This window comes from Myodes glareolus, chromosome 2 (genome assembly GCF_982192425.1).
Source record: "Myodes glareolus chromosome 2, mMyoGla1.1, whole genome shotgun sequence".
Taxonomy (NCBI): Eukaryota; Metazoa; Chordata; class Mammalia; order Rodentia; family Cricetidae; genus Myodes; species Myodes glareolus.
The window spans coordinates 63,085,921-63,109,269 of NC_142027.1; the positions used below are offsets into that span (position 1 = coordinate 63,085,921).

A 23,349-nucleotide genomic window follows, 5' to 3' on the forward strand; every position below is an offset into this window, starting at 1 on the left:
GAAACAGGGTCAGGATTAAAAATCTGGCCTCTAAACCAGGCGGAGGTGGCATATACTTTTAATCCCAGCACTTGGGAGGCAGAGGCAAGTGGATCTCTGTGAGTTCAAGACCACCACCTTGGTTTACAAGAGCTAATTCAGGACAGATTCGAAAGAAACCCTGTCTCGAAAAACCAAAAAAAAGAAAATAAAAAAAATCTAGTCTCTAAATGCAGTATCTATAGCTTTAAAGCTTTAACTTGTTTTAATGCCATTATATACTAATTAGTGCTACTTTGGAAAAAATTTCATGGCTATAAAACAACTAGTTTGGATTTAAAATGAAGCAAAAGCCTTCAGAATTTTGAAATTCTTTATGTGCTCCTGTACATTGTGGCTCATTTGGAAAGTGGCTTTCAAGTGAGGGTAACAGAGAAGGGCTGAAGGGAGGAGAGGAAGGGGAGAAACTGATATAATTCCATGTCATTTAAAAACAGAAAGTAAACAAGTGGCTGAGGACTGGTGAGGTGGCCCAGTGGGTAAAGATGCTTGCTGCCAAGACTGACACATGAATTGACACGGTGGCGGGAGAGAGACAACTACTGCTCACGGTTCTCTGACCTCCGCATGAGCACTGGATTATGTATGACCTACCCTCCCCCCAATAAAAAAATGAAAAAGTAGCTGACTGCTTCCTTATTTCTTCTTCAATTCCATCTCGAGAGATTAGTGTACCATGTGCATCAATTGGTGCAGGTGATGTCTGCTTTGCGTTATTGGAACTGTATTGTGACCTGAACCAGCAAGTTGTTCTTTAGTGACAGGCTCCTAAGGTGGAATATCAAGGAATGAGAAGATAAAGAAGATTGGAAAGCTGGCACCAGAAGGTCTTATTCAAACTGTGTCTTAGGCTAAGCAAGTTTTAAGAAGTACAGTATCTTTTTTTTTTTTTCAGGTTTTTCGAGACAGGGTTTCTCTGTGTAACAGCCCTAGAACAGACCTGGAACTTGCTCTGGAGACCAAACTAGCCTCGAACTCACAGGACTCTGCTTTCCTCTGCCTCTCAAGTGCTGGGATTAAAGGCATGTGCCTGGCAGAAATACAGTATTTTATGTACAGTTTGTAGGGAAAAAATGGGACAGAGTCAACAGAAAACCATCAAACAGTGGGATGAAGTCAGTAAGAAGCTAATCAAGTAGTTTTTCGGAGAACACAAGGTATCTCAAGTGTATTACAGACAAGCTCAAGGGCTTGAGATTGATAACTGCAGCCCTTCAAGGAGGGAAAAGTTGAGTTCTCAGGGTCTGGAAAACAGCAGTTTCCCCAAGGTCCTGGCCCCAGACCATTACAGGCCTTGCTAAGCATGTAGTTTTAAACCAGGGACAGTTGGAGTAGAGAAGCAAAGGACTTAAAAGGAAAGATAATAAAGATTGATTGGGAAAGGAGTAGGGAAGGGGTCAGTGGAGAGGAAAATGTTTAAAGACATCAGGTAAACTGTGTGTGTGTATGTGTGTGTGTATATTAACTAGCTTATATATTATCAACTAGCATATATATATTATATATCAGGTAACCTTGTTAATAAGATGAAGCTAGAGTTAGGGGAATGGAGTAGAATTGATTACATGGGGAAAATGGATAGAAGGTGAATATAGATATTCATCTATTTGAGATATTCATCTAATTTGAGAAGTTAATGATACCACAGTCATGACTTACTGTGAAGTAGGTAAGGTATGAAATGAGAGTTTTTAAATCTAAACTCAAGAATAGGAGATTAAATAGGGATTAATAAAGGAAGTAAGTAATTTCAGAGTTTTAAAATGGGAGTTTGCATCTGGGTGTGGTGATGCATGTCTTTAATTTCAGCACTTGGGAGGCAGAGGCAGGCTAGCCTGGTCTTCAGAGTGAGTTCTAGGACATAGCCAGGGCTACACAGGGAAGCCCTGTCTTGAAAAGAAAAAAAAGTTTGTAGTAGTTGGAGTAAGTGTTTGTAGAAAAATAAGTTTAGTTTGTCTTTGGGTAAAATGATGTGTCAGGATGCTAATTCAGGGGGAGCGGGAAAGTTGAGCCTCCAAAGGAGGAGGGCTCACAGGCATTGTACTCTCCAACTCTTCCTTAGATGTTGTTCTTCACGACACATACTAGCACGCTGTTGAATGAGAGGTTCAACAAATCGATCAACAATTCAGATTGGTTCAACAATTCAAGAAATTGATTAAAGCTGGTTGTTTTGGCGCACACTTTTAAACCCAGCACTGAAGAGGCTGATCTATATTAATTCTAGGCCACGCTGGTCCACATAGTGAGTTCCAGGACAGTCAGCCAGGGCTAAATAATAGACCCTGTCTCAAAAAAATAAAAAAACCAAAAGGTTGGGTGAAATTTTTAAAATTCTAATCGTGAAAGTTGAAATAGAGATGTGTAGTTCAGAATAAGCAAGAGAGGCCTCCATTGTTGAGTGAGTTGATTGAGGGGATTTAGTGCTTCACAGTAATGAAGAGGAAAGCTATGAACCGAAAACGAGAGCCCTAGGACCTGGTAGATTGAGCTGTAATAACTGTCACAAATCTGGGTGAGGGAAGATACTGAGTTGATAGAAGTTTCATAACGTATATTAGTATATCTATACAGGGTACATGATTTGATACGTGTATATAATATGATTTGTAGTTATCAAATCCGAGTAATAAAAATTTTTATCTTTTCAAAGATTAGCCATTTTTTGCATGTTGGGAATTTGGTACTGCTCTAGTCATTTTGAAAATATAGATTGTTTTAAATAGTAATTATCCCACTGCATTGTGAAAACAAACAAAAAACCCCAAACAAAAACAAAACAACAATATCCCATCTTCCCCCCCCCCCCCCCAAAGAAACCAAAGTAGTTGGCTGGAGAGATGGCTCAGCAGTCAAGAGTACTGGCTGCTCATCTAGGGGACCTGGATTTGATTTCCAGCATCCACATGACAGCTCATAACTGTCTGTAACTCCAGGTCCATGGGTTCTTAAGCCCTCTTTTGGCCTTGTTGGGCACCAGGCATATATGTGGTATACAGACATGTACAGGCAAAACTCTCTTACACAGAATAAAAACAAACAAAACAAGAGCTAATTCCTCCTCTATATTTTGGAACTTCTATTATTTTGAGACTGATCTCACTATATAGTTCTGGCTATCCTAGCTGTAGATGAGACTGACCTTGAGCTCAGAGAGATCTGCCTCCCAAGTGCTGAGATTAAAGGTGTTTGCCACCACCTCACGCAAGCCAAGAGACCGAGGTCAGTCTTCAGAGGCCACCTTAAAGATAGGCTCCACAAGGTTGTCCTCCAAACTCCCACCTCCTCTTGACTCCATCTCTTCCTCTCTACCCACATAATTTTGTTGCTGTTGCCTGTCTTCCTTTGCCCATGGAATACAATTTGTGTTGCCCAAATACTCTTGGGTGTGGGGCCCTCCCCCTACCAATGGTCACACCTTTAAAGAAAATGGATTCTCTCTCTTCCATTAACTATCGACTGTCACTAGTTCCTCAGCTCGGAATGAGACTTGGTGATTACCTCCCTCTTCCGTGCTGGATTTGTGTCTGACTTGAACTTGCGTAGGTTGTCTTCTCTGCACCTTGACCAGTTGTGGGTCTTTGTGTAATCACTGTCTACTGCAAAAAGGAGCTCCTATGATGAGGACTGAGAGATGTACTTGTCTATGAGTATAATGATAAGTCAGGAGGGGTTTAATACTATGTTCTTTTAGCATAATTTTAGTAGTAGGTTCTCCCCTAGGGCCTATCAATTGTCTAGTCCTGGGTTCTTGACCCAGATAATGGTGTCCAGGGATGGGTTCCATTTTATGGAGAGGCCCTTAAATCCAGTCAGCAAGTTCCTCCCATGGCATTCCTGTCATTATTGTTTTGTCAGGCTAGTTGTTCCGTAGCTCACAGAATTGATTGGTGGGTAAGGTCATTGGTTCCCTTTCCTTTCCAGTACCGGTCAGCATTGTGAAAGCCAGTCTGTAGGAATAAAGCCCTAGTTACAAGATTCTTCCTATTTGCATGCCCTTACTTGTATAGTCACCATGTAGCTCAAGATAAAGAACTCTTCTTACATCTTATCAGACTTAACTTGCACCCCTCCCCAGTTACTATCCCCTTTATTCTCCCTCTGTTGTTCAAAATAGTATTATCATAGAATTGTTTGAATTGTAAAATTTCACAGTTGTGCATCTGATTTCTGTGGAACAGAATGTCTGCAATGTATCCATATGGCACTTAGAAGTAACTCATAGTCTTTTATTACTCAGCAGCTTTCCTTGGTACAAATATGTTTATGCATATTACTAGTGGGAGATAATTTGGATTATTTCTAGGTTTTGGTTATTAACAACAAAGATAGCATGAACATTCTTGTTTCTCTTGGTTATTTATCTAGAAGTATAATTGTTAGGTATTGAGTGCAGGCAGGTGAATATCTAACTAGACACTGGCAAAGCAGATACACACATTTAACTTTTACTGGCAGAGTCTTTTTTCTCACCAACATTTGGTAATGTTACTCTTTTAAATTTTATTTATTGAAAGAGTTAAGAATTTTCATGTCATTTAACTGTTATTTCCCTAGTGGTTGTGTCTTGATTATTTGGGGATGGAGATAACTCAAAATGCTTACTCAAGGCTTTTGTTTAATTTAAAGATTGAATTTTATTGTACTTATTCCTTTCTCTCCCTTTCTTCTTCTTTCCTGCCTTCCCGTCTTGCTAGCATGTGTTCTGCAGCAAGTACATGCCCCAACCCAGGGAGTTACTTGTATATACTGCTTATGAGTTCTTTGACAAGTAATATACTAGAATTTGTGTTCTAGTATGAGACTTTGCTCTTTACTGTCACAATGATGAGTTCTGCTAAACCAAATTTTTAATTTAAATGAAGCCCACTTTATTGATCTTTTAATTTCTGGTAATATTTGTGTACTATTTGAGAGATCTTTGCCTCCTCTAAGGCTTTGAAGATATTCTAGTTTTTATTGCATAAACCTTGTTTTATCTTTGACATCTAGAAGTATGACCCATTTGTAATTAGGTTTTTTTTTAAAGTTCCATTTGGTTACCACATTGTTTCCCTGGGTCTGATGTGATACTTACTATGCAAACATAAGGATTTAAGTTCAAATTTCCAACATCGTCATAGAAAGCCTAGTGTAGCTGTGTGCACCTGTCATGCTGACACTTCTTGTGGATAGAGACTGGAGGATCATGGGCTCGCTGGCTGCTGGCCTCATTGCAGGACCAGTGAGAGACCTAGCCTGAAAAGAATAAGGCAGAGAGCAATGAACAGGACACCTGATGTCCTCCTGTTCTCCCCACATATGCAAGGATGTGTGTAACCTGCACACATGTCTGCTTACATGCAGACATCCCACATGTCAACACACATGTACTCAAATGTACAACCCCCCCCAAATTGCTTCATTATTTATTGGAAAAATCATCCATTTCTTACTGAACTGTAGTAATATGTCACAAGTAGATGACTTGGGGTTATGTGTGTATGTGTATACCACCATTCATTCTTATTTTTGAATAGGATCTCACCATTAGCCCTGGCTGTCCTGGAACTTGCTCTGTAAACTACCAGGCTAGCCTTGAACTCATAGAGATCCATCTGTCTCTTTCTACTGAGTTCTAGAATTAAAGGTGTCTTCTACCATGCTCTGAGTTATAATTGCTAAAACATTTTCGATTGTGTCTGATTTGCTCACTGTTATTTATATTTATTGCTTAGCACAATGAGGAGCACATGATAGTCATTAAGTAAATATTTGCTGTTTGAATGAGAGAATTCATATAAGAAAACCCACAGGAAGTCTGGAAAATGTTGATGAGTAAAGAGTTAAAGTATTTCCATCTGTGTAGCATGTGTGTGAGTGTGATAGAACTAGAAGGAAATATTTTTGTAGAATACTGCCAACATCTAGATAATCTCACCTCTGCTCTCCATCATAAGAATTTTCCAAATCATCTGAAAATTTATTTAGTTCTTTCTTTCTTTTTTGGTTTTTTGAGACAGGATTTTTTTTATTTTTATTATTTATCTATCTATCTATCTATCTATCTATCTATCTATCTATCTATCTATCTATCTATCTATCTATTTATTTATGGTGAAATTGCTGTGCCTGTCCTGGAACTTGCTCTGTAAACTAGGCTGGCCTTGAACTCACAGAGATCTGCGTGCCTTCAGAGTACTGTATCCACTGCTGGTCTAGTTCTTTCTTTTTAAATTGTCCTTGTGCATATATTTACTGGAGATATTTTTGGCAGTCTGTTACACTGACACACTTTAGAATAGCCCTTTAGTGTCTGTAAAACATCAGTGTATTTTAATTGTAAATAAGGGATAGATGTAAAAGGATCCTGTTCATTAAATTGTCATTGACATGTTAAATAATTTTTATTATGTCTTTGGTTTTTCTAGAGATTGTCACAGAGGGAAAAAGAAAAAAGTCATCACCTGATTTACAGGAGGTATGTGTTAATGGTTTATCCTCTTTGAAATCACTGAGACCAATAACATTTTGCTATTTCTTTTATATATTATATATTAGTGTATATGCACATATTATATATGTATATTATTGTATATTTATTATTATTATTATTTTGTTTTTTTTCCAGACAGGGTTTCTTTGTGTAACAGTCCTGAATGTCCTGGAACTAGCTTTGTAGACCAGGTTGGCCTCAAACTCACAAAGATCTGCTTGCGTCTGCCTCCTAAGTGCTGGGATTTTTCCCTAAAACACTGATTCAAGTTTAATAGTAAATTTTTAATTATACTAAAAGGATCTGAGCAGTTGGTGGTCCATGCTTTTAATCCCAGCACTCAGGAAGCAGAGGCAGGTAGATCTTTATATAAGGCCAATCTGCTCTACAGAGTGAGTTCCAGGACAATTAGGGCTACACAGAAAAACCCTCCTCAAAAATCCAAAATGAGAAAAAAAAAGGATTATTTTTAATTTATTTATTCTATAAGCCAAAACTAGCAAAAACAATTTTAATTTCTACTTATATAACAAGTTTTTAAGATCACCTTTTAATTAATTTATTTTTTCTTTAAGATTTTATTTATTTATTATGTATACAGTATTCTCAGTATTCTGCCTACATGCTTGCAGGCCAGAAGAGGGCACTCGATCTCATTACAAATGGTTGTGAGCCACATGTGGTTGCTGGGAATTGAACTCAGGACCTTTGGAAGAGCAGTCAGTGCTTTTAAGCATTGAGCAATCTTTCCAGCCCCAATTTCATCTTTTAAAAAAGTGTGGTTTCCCCTCCCGTGGCATTTTGTGATTTAAGTGTAATAATAACTTGATTTACATAATGATTGTTAGATAACTTTTGTTTTTCTTTTATCCACCCTTTTTTCATGTATAACTGGAAAAATCTTTATTCTGTGGGGTTTTTTTTTGTTTTGTTTTTTTTGTTTTTTTTTGAGACAGGGTCTCAGTATGTAGCTGTCCGAGTACCATGTAGACTGGGTTACCTTAAACTCACAGAGATCTGTGGCTTCCCAAGTGCTGGAGTTAAAGACATGTGCTACCATGCCCAGCTACATGCTTATCTTTAATTTAGAGCATTTTTTTATGTTATGCAGTTGTAGGATTTGGCAAATGGAGGGTGATGAGAGGAATTCAAAAGTGCCTATCTAGATGACCATGTAGGGAATGTTGCTTTAGGTATTGGTTTTCATTGGCTTACTTAAATCTGCAAGGGGTACTTTCTCCATCTAAAATGTTGGATTCAAATTAAGTTAGGTGGATGATAGAGATAAGTTTTTTTTTTAATTGCCCGATCAGATGATACTGCCATATCTAGTGACTCAGTTCACTCAGTTCATTGTCTGTTGCTGGATCAGGATACTCAAGACTGTAATTTGTACAGAAAAGTGTTGGGCCAGTGAGATGGCTCAGTGAGAAAAAGAGAACAAGTGTGTTTTGTTCATGATTTTGGAGTGCTAATGGCATTTGTTCGTCTTCTGGTGAGAGCCTTGTACAGCTTCATCTCATGACAGGAAGTGGAAGGAAGAACAAGCCGACTGGAGACAGGAACTTGAGAGAGATTAAGGGAAGAGGTCCAGAATCTCATCTCTCCTCTCCTCTCCTCCCCTCCCCTCTCCTCCCCTCTCCTCCCCTCTCCTTCCCTCCCCTCCCCTCCCCTCCCCTCCCCTCCCCTCCCTTTCCCCTACCTTGCCCTCCCTCCCCTACCCTGCCCTCCCTCCCTCCCTCCCTTCCTTTCTTTCAAATTATTGAGACAGGATTTCTCTGTGTAACTTTGGCTTTTATAAGGAGGCTGCTTGTTTGTTTCTTGGCCACCCAGACTTCTGAAATAACCACACAAAAACTATATTAATTAAATCACTGCTTGGCCCATTAGCTCTAGCTTTTTATTAGATAACTCTTATATATTAATTTAATCTGTGTATCACCACAAGGCTGTGGCTTACTGGGTAAAGTTCAGGCGTTTGTCTGTGGCAGGGTTACATGGCTTTTTTCTGACTCTACCTCTTTTCTCCTAGCATTCAGTGTAGTTTTCTCTGCCTAGCTCTATTCTGCCCTATCACGGGCTCAGGACAGTTTCTTTATTAACCAATGGTATTCACAACATACAGAGGGAACTCCACATTACCTCCTCTTTTCTGTTTAAATAAAAAGGAAGGTTTTAACTTTAACATAGAAAAATTACATATAACAAAATGGGTATCAAGCAAGAATTATAGTTACAAATAATATTTGTATCTACTTTATCTCTTATAACTAAAGAAAACTAATTATAACTGTCTAATCTTCAACTCCATCAAAATCTCTAGAAGGATATAATATTACCTAAGTAAACAGAAAGGACATTGTATGCAACTCCAAAACTCTAGAATTGACAGAGACATCTCGCTACCTGGACAGTCATCCAAAAGTCTTCTGTACCTTTGGAGCATCCAGTCTTCAGCCCACAGGCCCATAGCATCCAGAAGACTTTTTCATGAAGCACAAACTTCAAAGATAGTTCCGCCTGTATTGGCAGTTTGTCAGTCACATTCTTCTGTGTTCTGCAGAATGTCTCGCAGACTCTTTCATGAAGCAGGAACCCTGAAAGATCGTCTTCCGAGTGCTGGGATTATAGGCCTGCACCACCAATGCCTGGCTCAGGATTTCTTTGTAATAATCTGCTCTCTCTCTCTCTTTTCTTCTTACACAGTGAGAGGGAGTCTCACCTGGCTGGCTTGGAATGCTCTCTGTAGATTCAGCTGGCCTCAAATCATAGAGACTGTTTTCTGCCTGCCAAGTGCTAGGATTACAGGTATTTGATACCTGTTCTGGCCCTGGAAGGTTCCTTGAGCTGAGAAGTTTGAGGCTAGCCTGGGTGACATATTCATAATTGTCAATTAATACATTGCTGTCATACATTCTTCCCTGACTTTTTTTCCCTTTTCCTCCTTTACCGTTTACCATTTTTCACAGTGTTTAGGGTTGAACCCAAAGCTTTGAAAGTGTTGAGGAGGTACTCTTTCATTAAGCCACACCCTTTCTTCATAATCTGCTCTGTAGATATATGACATTTTTTACTTCCAAATAACTTTTGACTCAGAAAATTTAAAGAAATTGGGCAGAATTTTTATGTATTATTCATTCAGTTTCTTCTGATGTTAATATCTTAAATAATGACTGTATGATTATCAAAAATAAGAAATTACCCTTGATATAATACTTTAACCTATAGATCCATTCCAAGAGTCTCCATTGTTCTTTCAAAGTAAGTAGTTTTACTGACTAATCTGTTTTCTTTGCCCCCCCTCAACCCTTTGACATGGTGTTGTTATTCTTTTTTGGGGGGGTGCTTTCTCTCCACCCCTCTCCTCTGCTCTGCTCTGCTCTCTTCTCCCTCATCTCCCTCCCCTTCCCTCCCTTTCCCTCAAACTCACAGAGATCTGCCTGCCTCTGCCTCTCGAGTGTTGAGATTAAAGGCATGAGCTACCACAGCTTGGCTTTTTTCTCAGTATTGTAAGAAATGTTTTTGACTTTCAGGATGCTAATTTTGTTAGTTAGACTGTTGTTGTGACACACTTATGAGAGAAACAGTTTAAAGAAGGAAAAATTTAATTTTGCCTCACAGTTTCAGAGATTTTGGACACTGCCTTTAGGCTATCACAAGGCAGAAGCTTTGTGGAGGAAAGGCTCTGTTCACTTCAAGGCAATGAGGAAGTGAAGGGGAGTAATGGAAGTGGTCCAGGACCACAATACCATGCTTCAAAGGCGTGACCCAGTGAGATAGCTCCTTAACTAAGCTTCGCTGTCTTTCCTCCACTTTCCAGTCTATTCAGATTTTGACCCCATCACTTAGCCCTCACAGACACTCAGGTGTGCTTTACCATCTCAGTGCAGTGTCTTTCTTTCAGTCCTGTTGACCGCAAGACCATTCATCAACCTTATCTTGTATTCTCTGCCTAAGCCTTGGAAATCAATTATATTTCCAGGGAATTCTGGCTCACGTTATTTTTGTTTGTTTTTGTTGTTTTCGAGACAGAGTTTGTCTGTGTAACCTTGGTTGTCCTAGAACTAGCTCTGTAGACGAATTCAGAGATTCGCCCCTCTCTGCCTCCCAAGTGCTGGGATTAAAGTTGTGTGTCATCACTCCCAGCCATTTTTTAAAATTGAATTAAAATTAAAAGAATTACATTTAGAAATTCAGATCTAGGTACGGCACTACATATTTGGCACTGGAATGGTTTCAGGCATTGTCAGTAGTCAGACCTAGAAATTACATACTCACTTGCATTAATTTCTCCATCTCTCTTACTCTCGTTTCTTTCTCTCTGTGCAAATACGAGAAAATGAACTCACTATTGAGACTGCAGATTCCAGTCTAATACCACTAGTCTTAGTATATCTTTCCTTTTTCCTCATTTTTAACATTTTGTCTATTATCAACACTTTTCTTTTTTTAAAAATTAATTCTTTGATAGTTTTATGAAATGTTTTGATCATATTTCCCCTCCCAACAGTGTATTTTCTTATTATAACTATAACTTATAATATAGCTTATTTTATATATCAAAAAGGATGCTAGTACATTTGAAAGTCTGGAGTTCTGTCAGGCAGTGGTGGGCACACCTTTAATCTCAGTACTCAGGAGGCAGATGCAGGTAGATCTCTGAGTTAGAGGACAACCTGGTCTACAGAGCTAGTTCTAAGACAGCCAGGTCTACACACAGAAACCCTGTCTCAAAAAACCAAATCAAACAAAACAAAATCTAGAATTCTTTTGAAAATTAACATTAAATTCTTGATAGTAGTTAGTTTCTCTGATTACTTTTTCTCTTAATGTAGCTAGTGGCAATAAATTACTGAAAGGGTAACACTTTTGATTAATAGTGGCACAAAACATACTTTTGAATTTCATAGTATTTAAAATTATTTTTAAAGCAAAACTAGTTTTTTTTTATGGCGATATTAGAAAATTCAGTTGAACAAAAAAGACCACTAATGAGCCTGGAGAAGGTGGCCCAGCAGTTAAGAGCACTTCCTGCTCTTGCAGAGGATGTGGGTTCAGTTTTGACATCCAGATGGCAGTCCACAACTGCCTGTAACTCCAGTTTCAAGGGATTTGAGGGCTTCTTATGGCCTTACACAAGCTCACACACATAAACCTAATTAAAAACATAAATAAATCTTTGTTTTTAGAGCTTGCTATCCAGATACAATAAGCACAAATACTTGATGTACATCCTTCTCTTTTGTGTGTCTGTTTCTCTCTCTCTGCCTACCTAGTTATCAATGGTAAACATTTTTAAAAAATGATTTTATTTTTATTTTATATACATTGATGTTTTACCTGCATGTATGTCTGTGTGAGGGTGTCAGGTCTCCTGGAACTGGAGTTACAGACAGTCTTGAGCTGCCATGTGGGTGCTGGGAATTGAACCTGGGTCCGCTGGAATAGCAGCAGTGTTGTTAACTACCTAGCTATCTCTCTAGCCCCCAGAAATCTTTAAAAATCACTTTATTATTGTGTGGGCTTCCTGTATATGATGTGTGTATGAGCTCTGGCACATGAGTGACGGTAAGACCAACTTTGGAGAGTTAGTTCTCTCTGTCCACAGTGGGATCTAGGAGTGAGCTCAGGCCATCCATGTTATGTAGCAAGTACTTGTACACTGAGCTGTCTTGCTGACCCCCAAACATCCTTCTCTTGCCTTACGGATAACGGCAGTCTCCTGTAGTCTAGGCTAGCCTCAGACTTCTATGTAGCAGAAGATGATTTTGAACTTTGAGCTTCCTGTCTCTCATTCCTGAGTGCTGGGATTACAGGTGTGCACAATCTGGTTTATACAGTGCAGGGAACTCCACCTAGGACTTCATCCAGTAAAGCCAATACTCTACCTACTGAGCTGTATCCCTAGATAGCTATATTCAAACATCGTGGTGTATATTTTTATTTATTACTTTTGTTTCAGTCTTTTCACGAAATCTTTAAAGTTCAGGAGTTTCAGGGCAGCCAAATTTAAAAGAAAAATCTGGACTCCCTTCCAGTGTTTGTGTTCTGAGCAGTAGAGACAGAAGGGGAAGGAAACATAGAGAGGGTGTTTCTGAACTATGCTGAAACTATATTGCCATTTTATTTTGTTTGGTTTTTGAGACAGGTCCTAACTATATAACCAAGACTAGCTGTGATTCAAGATCCTCTTGTCGCAGCCTCCAATCCAGTTTTGGGATTATGGGGCGAACTACTATGCCTAGCCACAGTACTGAATTTATACATTAGCTTTGGAAGTCATAGTCAAATGGAAGGAATATGATTTTGATGTTTCAGGGTTATTGGTATCAAAATATAAGATGACCATGTGGTGTGGGAATGTTGATAGGGCTATTCTTGGAAAATGCAGTATGTATAACCTAAATAAGAGAGGATCCATGGATTTGAGCAGCCTGAAGCCTTTGTCTTACTCTTGTCATTTCCTGATTGAAAATACAAAGAGCTAGGCCCGGAGGAGCTGACCTGTAGTCCCAGCTCCCCAGGAAGTGAAGGCAGAAACATAGACAATTTAATACCTGCCTGTGCTACTGAGTGAGTTCAGTTTCAACCTATGCAACTTAGTAAGACCTTGCTTCAAATTAATGAATTAACAAAAGGGGTAGAGATATGGCTTAGTTAGTAATAGAGTAATTGTCTCTCCTGCACGAGGCCTTCCCTGAGTTTGATCCTTGACAGTATACAGAATTGAATTAAATGCTTTAGAGGTACTATTTTTTTTTTTTGCAAGTGAAGAATTACAAAGAAATACTTTTTAATACAGAAAAGCAATAAATAGGAAGTTACTGGTGCTCAGGAAGATTAGCTATCCCTTACTGATGTAAGCTGTGATGTAGAAGTTGAGGTATACTTTTTTTTTTTCAAATTTATTCTGTCCTCCTGACTTAGGCTTTCTTCTCATAGAAACACTTGTGGATGAAAGGATATAGTTGATATTAGTGCTTTTTGAGGAGGAGGGTGTTGGTAATTGAACCTAGGGCCTTATGTACATGCTATACTGGTACTCTATTACTGAATGATTTCTAACTTGTTATATTTCATGCATTCATTTTTAAAGTTTAGCTATTATGAGTTATATATACCATCTTGTGGTAGGCAGAGACAGGAGGATTGCTACAAGTTTAAGGCCAGCCTGGTTTGCGTAGTAAGTTCCAGGCCAGCTGGGGCTACATAGAAAGACCCTTTCAAAAAAAAAAAAAAAGACAGAAAAGAAGGAAAATGAATGACCAGGATCCTCAGTTTAGGAGGATTATGCATTTTGAAGAAGACAGCTATATAGACAAATAACTGATACTGATACAATATGAGTAATATAAATAATTTAAAATAAACGTGCTAAACGCTAACATACAGAGAAGGATGTGGCTTCAAGTAAAGATGATGCTTATGAAGATAGCTTTCAGACAAGTCCAGAGTATTTCATAAAAAGAAATACGAGGAAGAACAACCTAGATTGAAGAAATACTATATAAAAACATCTAGAGATATCAAATAATGCAATATGTGTAAAGGAAGCTTAGCAACTCCCTAAAGTTGAGTTACAGAGTTTGAAATCTGTGGGTGATGTGAAACAGCTGTGAATGTAGAGTTTTACTTATAAGTGATGAATGCCTTTGTTCTATTTTGGGTATTATAGTCATGAGTACCATTGTGTGTTCCGTAACTGTAGCTTGCATTTTAGATTAGAAGGGGAAGAGACCAGGCAAGAGAATAGTATTTTGGAAGTTAGTGTGATTCTTTTCAAGACAGGGTTTCTCTGTGTAGCCCTGGCTGTCCTGGAACTCACTATGTAGACCAGGCTGGCCTCAAACTCACAAAGATCCACCAACCTCTGTCTCCCGAATGCTGGGATGAAAGGCATATTCCACCACCACCTGGCTAGCTAGTATGATCCTGCATTTACCTAATTATTTTGTTCATGAGAAGATATTTTTAATACAACTGGACTTAATAGCTTATAAATTAAGAATATAATTGAAATCTTTAAAACTATTAGAATATTTATGTAGAGCAATAGACAATGCCTCTGTTAGTTGATTCAGTTCCTCTATACATTTCAGTTAAACTAATTGTTTTCTTGTCCTGGTTTCAGATAACAAAGTTGTTAGCTGTAAAGTCAGAGGATGTTCTTGCTCAGTCACCATTGTCCAAACTCAGAGGCTCAGAATGCTGGAAGCTCCCCAAGGGGGTAAATTCATGTTTAAAATATATTGTTTTATTTGATATGTGTAAAATATTTTAGTAAATAAATTTTTATTTTCTTATGTGTTGCTTTTGATTTTCTATGTAAAGATTTATTGTAGCTTATTTCTAATATATGTTAGAATAGAACTTAGAGATTAGGATCTTTGGTCTTCAGTTTTAAGTATACCTTATGCATGACTGATTTATGAAATTAAATCTCATTTTATAAAATAAATCATTTTAAGGTCACTAAAATTTTAGGTTTATAAAATTATTTGTTCTTTCCTAATTTTTTAAAATTAATTTGTTTGAGAGAGTATCTCCTTTATTTTTCTTTTCTTTTTTGCTTTTTGAGACATATTTCTCTGTGTAGTCCTGACTGTCCTGGAACTCGATCTGTAGAACACACTGCTCTTAAACTCAGAGATCACCTGCCTCTGCCTGCTGAGTGCTGGGATTAAAGGTGTGCACCACCATACTTCGCAAGAGGGTATCTCTTCATTGGTGCTATAGCTGTGTTTTAGAAGATACTCTGGGGGCTGAAGCGGTAGCTCAGAGGTTGAAAACACTAGTTACTCTTCTAGAGGACTCAGGTTCAGTTCCCAGCACCTATATGACCTGATGCCCTTTTCTCACCTCTGCAATCATTAGGCATGTACTTGGTGCACAGACATACGTGAATATAAACTATATGTATCTCTCTCTCAATATATAATATATATATTGGTTAAAACCTAAAAAGAAAGAAATGTTTTAAGAGAAGATTATGAGTATACACCTATATTTTAATTACCATAATTAGTTATTGGTGTAGGGTTCTGATAATTAGTATTAGCATTTTGTTATTTTTGCTGCTTGAGATGGGGTCTGGCGATGTTGCCTGGATTGGGGTCCCCCTCCCTCAGCATCCTATATCTGGGACTACATACATGCACTACTGCACCTAGCTTAACACTTCTCTTTCCTTTCTGAGACAGTCTCACAAAGTAACCCAGGCTTGTTTTACATTCTTAAACTTCTTGTTTCAACCTTCTAAATACTGCTACCATGCTTTGTTTTGCTGTATGAGTATGTGCCTCGTGTTAATATGTGTGTAGGTATGGATATTTGTGTATGCAGAGGCTAGATGATGCCTTGATTTGTTCTTCCTCAGGTGGTTCTTACCTCTTTTTAAAAAGACAGGATCACTCACTGGTCTGGAACTCAGCAAGCAGGTTAGGCTGGATGCCTAGGGACCCCCAGTAATCCTCTAGTACCAGGATTGCAAATACATGCCACCACCCCTCCTTGAAAATGTGGGTTCTGACACTGAACTGTGGTCCTAGTGTTTGCAAGGCAGGCTCTTTATCTACTGAACTGTCTCTCCAGTTCTCTGGTCATTTTAAAAAAGGTACAACTAATTATTTTATTTTGCTTGAAGTAACTTATGATTGCTTTTCTTTTGTTCTTTTTTTTGTAGTGACGCTTGAACCTAGGACCTTGCATTTTCTAGACAAGTGTTCTATCACTAAAATACACCTCAGTCTTTTTCTTAACTTTAAAAAATTTAAGACATGCGCTTGCTAAGTCACCTAGGCTTGAGCTCCCACTGTGGTCCTCCAGACAAGCCTTAGATTCTTGATCTTCCTATCTCAGCTTTCTAATCGACTGTGGTTATAGACTTGAACCACCAGGCCAAACTTGATTTTTTTTAAACTTTTTGCTTATTTGTTTGTTTTTGTGTTTTGTTTGTTTGTTTGTTTGTTTTTTTGAGACAGAGTTTCTCTATGTAGCTTTGGTGCCTGTCCTGGAACTCGCTCTGTAGACCAGGCTGGCCTCAAACTCACATAGATCTTCCTGCCCCTGCCTCCCAAGTGCTGGGATTACAGGTATGCGCCCCCACTGCCCCAAACTTGAGTTTTTAAAAATAGTATTTTTCTCAGATTCTAGTTTACTTATTTGTAGCTATTTTAGTTCTCGGGCTACCATAGTGCTACAGACTGGATGGTTTAAGCACGAGAAATTCTTTTCTCACAATGGTGAGTCTGGAAGTGAAAGATAATGGTGATGGCGTTTACTTAAGCTGTACTTGAGCCCTCTTTCCTTCCGTGTGCACAGCTGTCTTACGGTTCCCGACACTGCCTCTTGAGCACCTGTCTTAGTCACTGTTGTTTTGTGTCTTAGGAAAGAAAGCATTTAACTGGGAGCTTGCTTACAGGGCAAGTTTTAGAGGTAGAGTCTATTATCCCTTATCATTGTGGCAGGGAGCAGGGATCATAACTTCATGCATGGTACTGGAGTAGTAGCTGAGAGCTACATCCTGATCCACAGGCCAAGAGAGGCAGATAGAGTCTTGGCCTGTTGTGAAACCTTAAAAGCTACCCAGAGTGACATACTTCCTCCAACCAGGCCACACCTCCTAATCCGTGTAATTCTTTCAAACAGTTCCTCGCTTACCAGGCTTTCAAATATGCGAGCCTATGGGGGCCATTCTCATTTCCACCACTGCAGTATGCAAACTTGAAGCTAGTTTTTTTTTTTTTAAATACAAGCACCAATCAGATTGGTTTAGAGTTCCAGCTGTACAACCTTAATTTAACCTTAATTATTATTATTATTATTTGTAGTGAGGAGCTGCGGGCAGGCCTGCTTTTCGTCCTGCCCGGCTCCCACACGGCTAGCTTAGTCCCAGAAATAACAACACACAAATTGTATTCATTTAAGCACTGCCTGGCCCATTATCTCTAGAGAGTTAGTTACTGACTAACTCTCATATCTTGATATTAACCCATTTCTAATAATCTGTAGCACCACGAGGTGGTGGCTTACCGGAAAAGATTCAGCATGTCTGACCTGGTGGCTGGCTCCATGGCTTCTGCCTCATTGCCCTCTTCCCAGCATTCTGTTCTGTTTACTCCGCCTACCTAATTTTCTGTCCTATCAGAGGGCCAAGGCAGTCTCTTTATTGACCAGTGAAAATAACACAATAGACAGATAACCCTCCTCCATCAATTATTTTTGAAACAGAGTCAGAATTTATTATGAAATTTTAAGGAGTAGGGGTAAGAGAAAGATGTTCAGGAAGGAAGTAGATATACTTGAGAATATGGCTGTAGGCGTCTCAAAGGATAATCACCCAACATTAGTTACATTTTAAAAGACTTGGTTTTATATATAATAATTCTAGATGGTAGGGCTTCAAGCTATAATTTTTGTGGGGACTGGCTTTGTTGTTGTTGAGACAGTCTCTCTATGAAGATCTGGCTGTCCTGGAACTCACTGTATAGACCAAGCTGGCCTCTAACTCACAAGTGCTAGGGATTAAAGGTGTGTACCACCACACCTCGCTCTAGAGACTGTCTTAGTAACTGGGATTCCCCTGCTACATGCTTGACTTCAGCTATTGACAGAATTTTACCCATTTTAACACACATAAATCTACTTTTTAAACCTTTATTTTAATACATATAGAATTTTTTATTTGTGTTTATAAGTATGCATATTATTACGGTGCAATTGTGGAGGTCAGAGGACAATTCTCAGGGCTCAGTTCTCTGTTTCTATTATAGGTTTTGTTTTGTTTTTTCCAGATAGGCTTTCCTCTGTGTAATAATTCTTGGCTGTCTTGGAACTCGTTCTGTAGACCATGCTGGCCTCGAACTCGGCAGAGGTCTACCTGCCTCTGCCTCCAGAGTGCTGGGATTAAAGACGTGCGCCACCACTGCCTGACTCGTTTCTATTATAGATTTTATGGACTAAGCTCAGCTTGTCCAGCTTGTCCAGTGAGTGCTTTACATGGTGAACTTTCATACAAGCCTTTCCATATATTTTGTTTTTTATTGGTACACAAGAATTACACGTATTTATAAGATAATTTCTGGCTTTTCATACATGTTTATAATTAATTAGATTATGCCTGTCTTTTACCTCAACCATGCTTCTTTGTGTTGAGAATGTTAAAAATCCCATCTACACCAGCCATAGTGATTCATGCTGTTAATCCCAGCATTTGGAAAGCAGAGCTAGGTGGATCTCTGTGAGTTCAAGGCCAGCCTGGTCTACAGAGTGAGTTCCAGGACAGCTAAGGCTACATAGTGAGACCCTGTCTCAAAAAACCAAAAGGAGCCAAACAAGCCAAACCAAACCAAAAAAACCCATCTATGAGCCCAGTTAATTGAAATATTCAACTAATTGTTGTCAACCATAGATGTCATTGTATGCTATTGAACATTCAGTCTCTCAATGCTGAACTGCATCCTACTAACATCTATTGCTCCATCTCCCATGCCCTTCACAGGGGCTGGTAACTGCTGACCTCATTTTTTTTTTCTTGTTTGAGATTACCGTTTTGATGTCTACATGTATTTTTTTTGATGATTCTATAGAACCTCAATGTATGAAATACTGCTGCAGCAAGCATCATGTATATGTATGAAACATGAAGAGCCATTTTTTAAGTGGGACCTTTTAGGAAATTATATTAAATTTCAATTAATATTACCAAATGGTCTCACAGGAAATTTGGACCAGTTTATGTTCCCACCAGTGAGAGCATTAATTTCTCTACAAACTTAACAGCACTGAGTACCATGACAATATTGGCTGATTTTGGTGGTCAGGCTGACTTGATTGAGAACTGCTAAGGAGATTTGAAAAGCGCACTTCTCGGGTTGTGTGAGGGAGTTGCCAATGACCTATCACAAGGATTAGGAAATGGATTAGTGACCTGATGGAGTCATAGTTTGGTGGCATTCTGGGAGATAGTGAAAAGTAAGGGGGTTGGTTGGAGAAAGTAGGTCGCTGGTGACCTTTCCTGGGAGGCTGCACGTCCCCCTGGCTTTTGTTCTTTTCCACTACACCTGCCCTGCCCTGACACTTTGGAACCTAAATAAAAAGAAGGAATTCCTGTCTTTAAGTTGTTTTGTCAGGCACACAAAGTAGTAAGTACAATCACAGGGAAATGGTTGCCAGTTTGAAAGGCCGAAAAGGAATCTTGTTTGTTTTACTTTGATAGTGGCTCACTGTAGCCCATATTCATTTGTTAAGCCTATTGGCACTGTGTACATCTGGCATCCCCCTCTTCTCCATGACAAATTTCTAGGTCTCTCTGAATGTCTAAAAGAAGTGATGATGGTGTCGCTTCAGTTTCGCCCCCTCCTCATGGCATAGTCGCCTTCTTGTTACGTTCCTTTGTAGGACCCATTTGTTTGGCTCAGCTTGGGAAGAAGTGCTAGTTTTCTAGTTTGCTTTTACAAAATTAGCCATCACTTAAAATTCTACTTTGAATAAAAAAAAAAGATTATTTTTTTTCTGTGTTTGTGTGTCTATGGTGGGTCTTGCAAGTGCTAGAGTGTGCAGATGTTGGAGGACAGCTTTGTGGGTGGAGTCTGTGCTTCTACTTTAATGAAGGTTCTGGGGATTGAACTGAGGATACCAAGCTAGTGCAGCAAGTGCTATTACTCACAGAGCCATCTCAACAGCCTGCTGTACCTTGAGTTCAGTTCCCCCCTCTTTTAAATACAATCTCTTGCTGTAGCTCAGGGTAGCCTAGAACTCACTATGTAGTCCATACTGGCCTGGAACTTGTAGTAATCATTTTGCCTCAGACTCCTGAATAATTAACTAGATTACGGATGTGAGCCACCTTGCCTAGTTTACAGTATTAAAATGATATTAAGAAACATTTCTGCCATTAAAATTGTATAGGAAAGATCATTTAAGATGTGTACTATTTTTGTAGGACCCGAGTTCTGTTCCTACCACCCAACATCAGGTGGCTAACAACCCCTTATAACTCTTGTTTCAGGGAAACTGATGCCTTTGTCTTCCGTGGGTGCCTGCACTAACATGAATATACCCACACAGAGACACATAATTAAAAATACAGCTAGGTGGTGGTGGCACACTCCTTTAATCCTAGCACTGGGGAGGCAGAGGCAGGAGGATTTCTCTGAGTTCATGGCAAGCCTGGTCTAGTTCCAGGACAGGCTTCAAAGCTACACAAAGAGGCCCTGTCTCAAAAAACAAAAACAAACAAGCAAGCAAACAAAAAATATATATTATATTAAGAAAATTGCCTGGTAAACTCATATAGCTTCTCTATTATCTTTTTATACAAGTACATTTTTATTCAAAGATACATTGTATGTTGAGCATATTCTCCTACATACTCATCCTTCTCCCCTCACTCTTCCCTTGATTCCCTTTGTTCCCCTAGACAGTTTCACTTCAACTTTCCTGTACATGATTTTTGTATATCTAGGAGTGAGTAGAAACATGAATAAAAGTATATTATTTTTGTCTTTCTGAGAGTGACTTAATTTCCTTAATATGACTATTAGGTTGCATCCATTTCGCTTCAAATGACATGACTTCACTGATTTTTTTGGGGGTTGGGGGTGGGATAGGAAGAGAGGCTCCCTGACTGGAAATCGAACCTGTGCCACAGTGATGAGAGCACTGACTCCTAATCACTAGACTACCAGGGAATTTCATGGATTTTTATGTTTGAACAAAGCATTACTGTTTTATATACACCATTTTCCTTAGCCACTTCTCTGTTGTTGCCACTGAGGTTGGTTTTATAACTTAGCTGTTGTGAACAGTGCTGCAGTAAACATTGCCAGTATTTTGGTGATATGTTGACTTCGGGTCCTTTTGTAAATTCCGAGGGGTGTGGTGTAGCTGGGCCATATGGTAGTTCTATGCTGATTTCCAGAGTTGCTAGATTATCTCTGTCCACATCTTTGCTCTTTGCTTGCAGTCGTTGCTCTTTGTTTGACTAATTACTGCCATTCTGATTAGGGTAAAATGGAATCTCAGTGAGCTTTAATTTGGATTGATAGCTAGTGACTATAAACATTTTTTCATGTGACTACTAGCCATTTGCATTTTATCTTTTGAGAACTTTATATTTCATCAGTCCATTTATTAACTGAGTTATTTGATATTTTATTTAGATAGGATATCACCATGTAGCCTTGGCTGATCTAGAACTTGGTATGTAGACCAGGTTGGCTTCAGATTTACAGAGAGTTACCTGCCTCTGCTTCCTAACTGCTGGGATTAAAGACCGAACTACTTTGCCCAGCTGAGTTATTTGATTCCTTGTTGTTTAATGTTTGGAGATCTTTGTATATTTTAGATTTTATTCTTTTATTAGATATATAACTAGCTAATGTTTTCTTCCATTCTGTAGATTCTTTACTTGAATAAAAATTTCCTTGGCATCTGAATATCTTATTCTTTGCCCCATGTCAGTCGTGGGTCTCTGTGTTACCCACATCTACTGCAGATAGAAGCTTGTCAGATGAGGCTGAGAGGTAGTATCTATCTATTAGTATCAAGGTGAGTCATTAGGAGTGGTTAATCGCTGTGCCCATGGAATAGCATAATAGTAGTAGGTGCCTATGATGTGTCTGGCTATAGCTTGGCCTTATAATGGTGCCAGGTATGAGTTTCATCCTGTGGTGTGAGATTTAAAGTCCATTAGAAAGTGATTATCTAGGCCAGCCTGGTCTACAGAGCAAGATCCATAACATCCATCTAGGAGTGAGTAGAAACATGAATAAAAGTATATTATTTTTGTCTTTCTGAGAGTGACAATTTCCTTAATATGACTATTAGGTTGCATCCATTTTGCTTCAAATGACATGACTTCACTGATTTTTTGGGGGGTGGGGTGGGATAGGAAGAGAGGCTCCCTGACTGGAAATCGAACCTGTGCCACAGTGATGAGAGCACCGACTCCTAATCACTAGACTACCAGGGAACTTCATGGATTTTTATGTTTGAACAAAGGGCTATGAAGGGAAACCCCGTCTCCAAACAAACAAAAAATAGGAAACAAAAAAGCAGTTGATTGCTCCCATGATGTTCATGCCACTATTGCACCAGTGGGGATGTCTGGGAACAGAGTTCCCACAGCAGGATAGTGTAGGGAAGTCTGTTGCATGGTGGCTAAGACTGATGATTCCCGTTTCTTCCGATAGTGTGCATAGCACTGTCCAGCACTATGAAAGCTGGATAGGAAGGGATGAAGTGTTCAGGTCGGTACCAGCTTGATTCTGCCATTTTCTGGGATTCAGTCGTGTGGTGTCTTCAGTACTAGGTGTTAGCGTGGAGTCTGGAGGATAACCACGAGCAATGGCAGTGCCAGCAGTGATTGCTTAGCCTAAGGGAACAGATGTATTGCAAAACTCCAAGGCCCAGGGATCATTCTGGAAAGGGGGTAGAAAGCCAGAGGTGGTGAAATGACTACAAGGAGACATTATCTTGTTGGCAGAGCAGGGCAGCTGCACACAGGAGCTCACAGTGGTTATGGCAGCATGCAGGCCCAAACCAGACCAAATGCCAGCATGGACAGAGGAGTTGGGCACACAGTCCTACCCCTAGCTGTGGAGCTTTTGGGAACGGTTAGCTGCTGGAAGACGGAGACTATTAGGTTTTTGCTAATAGTCTAGCTTTTAGGAAATTGACCATGTTCCACTGGAAAGCATTCAAGAATATTTGGGCAGCACAAACTGGTCTTGAAGGTTTTTTTAAAAAAAGAGATAAAGTTGAGTGGGTAGGGAAGCTGGGTGGGTAGGGAAGCTGGGATAAATGTGATCAGAGTACATCTGAAACTCACAAAA

At 39.2% G+C, this 23,349-nt stretch overlaps 1 protein-coding gene across 7 annotated transcripts in view; it reads left to right on the forward strand.

The window, feature by feature from the left end:
* Senp7 (SUMO specific peptidase 7) overlaps positions 1-23,349 on the forward strand; it is a 115,532-nt gene that overhangs the window by 7,437 nt on the left and 84,746 nt on the right. For 4 of the 7 annotated variants that reach the window (XM_087900824.1, XM_087900825.1, XM_087900830.1 and 1 more), the window contains exons 2-3: positions 6,450-6,499; positions 14,646-14,741. In XM_087900824.1, coding sequence (XP_087756950.1) covers positions 6,450-6,499; positions 14,646-14,741 — 146 coding nt within the window. The remainder of the gene's footprint in view (positions 1-6,449; positions 6,500-14,645; positions 14,742-23,349) is intronic. The other 3 variants (XM_087900828.1, XM_087900837.1, XM_087900818.1) reach the window with 1 other exon arrangement.